Source organism: Octopus bimaculoides, chromosome 5, assembly GCF_001194135.2.
Source record: "Octopus bimaculoides isolate UCB-OBI-ISO-001 chromosome 5, ASM119413v2, whole genome shotgun sequence".
Classification (NCBI taxonomy): Eukaryota; Metazoa; Mollusca; class Cephalopoda; order Octopoda; family Octopodidae; genus Octopus; species Octopus bimaculoides.
The window spans coordinates 112,263,367-112,268,677 of record NC_068985.1 but is presented as its reverse complement, the minus strand read 5'-3'; the positions used below and the strand labels follow the sequence as shown (position 1 = coordinate 112,268,677).

Sequence of the window (5,311 nt, the reverse complement as noted above, 5' to 3'; positions counted from 1 at the left end):
CTCAACAGGTCTTCGCAAGTGGAGTTTAGTGTCCAATTTGACTTGATTTCGACTTCACTTGCCTCAAAAGGTCTTCGCAAGTGGAGTTTAGTGTCCAATTTAACTAGATTTCGATTTCACTTGCCTCAACAGGTCTTCGCAAGTGGAGTTTAGTGTCCAATGAAGGAAGGTACGCCTAAATAGACTGGCAGAGGCCTTAGATTTAGGTCTCGCTTGGCTTGCCGGGTCTTCTCCCGCACAGCATTTGGCAGAGTTTCTACAGCTGGATGCCCTTCCTAAATGCCAACCACTCAGAGAGTGTAGTGGGTGCTTTTATGTGCCATCGGCACGAAGGCCAGTCAGGCGGTACTGGCAACGGCCACGCTCAAAATGGTGTATTTTATGTGCCACCTGCACAAGAGCCAGTCTAGGAACACTGGCAACGATTTCGCTCGAAAGTCCTTACACATGCCGTGGGCACAAGTGCCAGAAAGGCGACGCTGGGCACAGGTGCCATCACGATATATATATATGTATATATGTACACATATATGTATTTCTATATATATATGTAGTAACGCCTGCGCATGCGTAGTCTTACGCATGCGTAGAATTAAACAAGCAAGTGTTTCCCGCTCAATTCATTCTCTTTCTCGCTGGCCAGTGATTGAGCATGGACGTGTGTTTAAAGCTGTCTCTACATCTTTCGGTCTTATACTCGACAGCTCGTTATTCTCACCTCTAAAGATGTATAACTAAAGATATGTATGTTTTACCACCTAAATAAATGTTGTTTGAGTTGTTTAGTCTGGAGTTCAGCGTTCCGTCTATTTCATTAATTTTATAGTAGAAAGTCAGGTATACAATCTAAAGATGTATAACCCACTTTCTACTAAATATATATATATATATATATATTAAAGCTGATAGGAAAGGCTATGTTTGTAAAAGATACAATATTTAAGTAAATGATATGATATGTTTTTTTGAGTTTCCATCTACCAAATCCACACGAGGCTTCAGTCAGCCCAAGGCTATAGTAGATAGAAGAAGCTTGTTCCAGGTGCATTACAGTGGAACTGAAAACAGAACCATCCAGTTGAGACACAAACTTCTTACCACACAGCCACGCCTGCACCTGTATAAAAAAAAAGTTGCTTAAATATGTTTTCTATTATATAACAAGTTTATTGCACATAAATTTTAACAACAAAATTTTATATGGACCCTCAAAGATCATACGGTCCCTAGCCGAGAACCACAGACCCAAATTGAAAACAAAAACTGTTCAACTTGGGCTAAGTTTTAAAAAAATCTTTTGAGCTGCAACTCATCAGAAACATATCGTTAATATTGCTTGTTTCCATTTCACATAGAAGTAACTAATTTTTGTATGATTAGGAACTGATGCTTAACATTGATCAAAACGTCCTTATTTATTATTATTATTATTTTTTGTTTTAGATAATGTATTCATCGACACAAACCATATCTCCTCCCCACCATCTTGTACAGGAAATGTGCCTTGTCAGGTGAGTTGGCATATCTCTCTTTCATTAACTCTCTCTCTCTCTCTTTCTCTGTTCTTTGCACATATTTATTGCAGTTGCATGTATTCTCCTTGACACCTGATTTCTAAATGATTCAGTGATTCTCTTACAAAGTGAAGGGGCATGACCTAATGGTTGGGCTGCCATGCTCAAAATTGTATGGTTATGCTTTTAATTCCAAGGGCGGCACATTGTGTTCTCAATTTGATTCCTAGACCGAGTGGTGCATAGCATTCTTGAGTAAAACACTTCATTTCACATTGCTCCAGCTTGTAAGTGATTTCCAGCAAGAAGCATGGGTGCTTTTGTGTAACACTGACACTGGCGCTCTCTATGTGACATTTGCACAGGGTTCTTGAAGGCCAATCCTCTCCAGCAGAGGCAGCAGCAATAACACTTTTACTGTGGAGGACAGGTCTTTATATCATTAATAATAAGACATTATCCAACATTATTGAACTTGTGTTTATCGTCCTACAGCATAAAGTTCTTGTAGTGGAGGTAGACAGCATTCTGAAGTGTAAATGTGCAAGTTGATTACACACTGAAATGTAGGAGTGAGGGTAATTTACATGCTAAAGTGGCACCCTCTATTAACTTTGGAAGGGTGAAAGGCAAAGTCATTCTCAGTGGGATTTGATCTCAGAATGTCAAGGGCACTTGTATTTACCACAAGGCATTTTAACCAACATTGTACTAATCTGATTCTGCCAACCCTCTGCATTATATGACCAACGTGGGTGGGGGAACCTCTGTACAGATGTACAACCTGCTCCAAATAGCAACCGTATATCCTTCAAATCAAATCCAAGTGGGGTGGGGGGAGGTGGCGTCACTGTGGCCAATGTGGTCCAAGATGCACGATGCTCTATGTCCAAATCAATGATCTGATGTTGTTACTGTTGGAACATTGTTGATCATAGGTCTGCTTGTGGATTTGACCTAGGGTTGAATACCAATGCTATTTTCATTAATACTTCTCTCTGTACAGTGCATCACTCTCAACACCACTAATGGCATTACTGCAAACAATATTGTTCTATGTTTGACTTTGAGTCTGCATTGTGTGTGTATATGTGTGTAGCTAACATGTATGTATGTATGAGCAGTTTATCTACTTTTCTTTGTGTATTACTTTAGCTACATATCTGGGTATAAGCCTGCGTATGTGTAAATGTCAATAGATCTACGTATATGTACATCACTAGACAACCCACAGCAATATTTCAAGATTTCATATCTTGTTATGTAGGTCTCTCTCTCTCTTTCTCTCTCTCTCTCTCTCTCATACGCACACATGTACATACAGAACCTCATTTTCTCTATCAATTATCTCAGCTCTCTCTCTCTCTCTTTCTCCCTCTCTATCTTTATTCTTCTTTTTCTCTACCCTTTTCTCACCCATCTACATCTCAATCTCTTCTCCTACACCAACATCTAACTTGCCTGCTTTTTTCCCTCCACCCCACTGAAGCTGTTCATGCCTCACCGACATCCACCCCCCACATTACAGATGACTGCTGCAAATGTGTATGTTTATATAGTGGTGGCCCCTTCACTCTAACCTCTCTCCCAATATAGCCCTTATTTACACTCTGTGCCCCCTCCGTTCTCTCTCTCTCTCTCTCTCTCTTTCTTTCTTAACTACCTCTCTTCTTCCTCTCATTTATGCATTTGTTTTACTCTATCTGTTCTCTCTATTTCACTTCTGCTTTCCTCTCGTATCCTTATCTGTTTTGCTTTCTCTTTCTCTCAATCCTACCTCCTCTAGTTCTCTTTATCTATCTCTACTTCTACTACTCCTCTTTACAACAGTCCCCCCTCTCTATCTTTCGTCTATATTATTTTTCTCACTTTCTCTTACATTCCCACCCCCATAGTTCTTTTTATCTTTCTATTTCTATCCCTCCTCTCTACTATAGCATAATCTCTTCCTCCTCTTCCCTCGACTCTCTTGTTTTTCTCTCACTCTCTCTATATTTCACTACACACTCTCTCTTTCTCTCTCACTTCTACGCACGCAGTTGCCTTTATCTCTCCCTCCCTCCCGTCTTCGTCTGTCTCTATCTTCCTTCTCCCCCTCCTATCTACTTTATCAACATCTCTAATCGTCTTTTTTTTCCCTCATCCCCTCTTCTATCCTCCCACCCTCTCTATCCTCTCACTCCATCTATCTCCCACCATCGCTAAACATACACCCTCTTACCCCCACCTTTCCCGCCTTCAAGCTCGGACATCTCCAGTTCTATTACTTCTACTACTACCACCGCTACTACTGCTACAACTACAACTACTATTACCATAGCTACTGCTGCTACGTTTACTATTGGACTCTATCTACCTGACAACTAACGTAAGTCTTTTGCTTTTATATTTAAACATTTGGTAAAAGTTGGAATGAGAGAGAGAGAAAGAGAGAGAAGGGATAGGATGATCCCTCCAGACCCGAATAGGTCTCCGGTGTCCTGAATGGTGAGAGTTTTAGGGTAAAGATATTTACGTCCCTCTTTGCTCAACATCACGATTAATTCTAGGGGCTGCCCCTCGACCATGTTATTCCGTAACGAGTTCTGCTGTTTTAGGCATGTGTCTCGGTCTGTCCCGGTGTTTACTTCTCTCTCTGTATGTGTGTACGTGTATTAGTATTGTCCATCTGTGTGTGTGTATGTATGTATGTATATATGTTTATCTGTCTGTCTGTCTGTCTGTCTATCTGTCTGTCTATCTATCTATCTATCTATCTATCTATCTGTTTATATGTAGTTCTGTTTCCTCTTTCGAATGTATGTTGAATGTAGTTATGTATGCATATTAACATCTCTAATATGTTGTTGTTTAACCCTAAGAGACTCCTGCTCAGGCAGATCTATGAGAAAAAACTTTTCCAACCGTGACCCACCTCTTTCTTTTCAACGTAGTGAATCTAGGACTTTATTATTTTCTTTCCTTTTAAACCCTAACATTGATTCAAAGGAGATTTGGTTGCTATTTCTAGCATGTCGACCGAACACTTACAGAATCCCTCCGTTGGCTCCTGTATTGGTTATTTGTGTGTGTATAGCTTCCATAATTGTGTTTATGTAATTAGACGCATGTTGATTTATTTATGTATGTGTTGTGATATGTATCCGTATGTGTGTTGCTATATTTGCGTTAATGTTAAGTTGTGTCTGTGTGTATGCTATACTTTTCTCTGTATGTTTGAAGTTTGGTGTGTGTATACATCTCTTTCTTATATGTGTAGATAGAAAGATAAATGGGTAGTGTGTATATATATATACATTGATACTCCCACCACACATATATATACACACACATGTATGTAAATATCTGAGCGTATTGTGTCTGTGTGTGCGCGCGTAGATATCCATGCTTGGAATACAGATATGTGTGTATATTGATGTTTACATATATATTGTATGTAAGATATGTATATATATATATATATATATATATATATTGAGATCCTTCTAATCTGCATATAGATATGTATCTCTATTGATATCTGTGTCTGTATTGTTGCTGTGTGTGTGTGTGTGTGTGTGTGTGTGTGTGTGTGTGTGTGTGTGTGTGTGTGTGTGTGTGTGTGTGTGTGTGTGTATGTGTGTTTGCCAACAAGTATTTGTTCATCATATGTGTATATAGTTGATAAAAACTTACGGACCATGTTATATGTGTGTTTGTACATACACGTGTGTGTGTGTGTGTTAATATGATTTCTGAATGCCATATTGTGTATGTATGTATATATATATATATATATATATATATATATATACACA

General features: G+C 39.1%; 1 protein-coding gene across 1 annotated transcript in view; it reads left to right on the top strand.

Moving 5' to 3' along the window:
• LOC106876855 (caskin-2) overlaps window positions 1-5,311 on the top strand; it is a gene marked incomplete at its 3' end in the record, with an annotated part of 405,195 nt that overhangs the window by 302,131 nt on the left and 97,753 nt on the right. Inside the window, exon 13 of the mRNA XM_052968105.1 lies at window positions 1,444-1,511. Coding sequence (XP_052824065.1) covers window positions 1,444-1,511 — 68 coding nt within the window. The remainder of the gene's footprint in view (window positions 1-1,443; window positions 1,512-5,311) is intronic.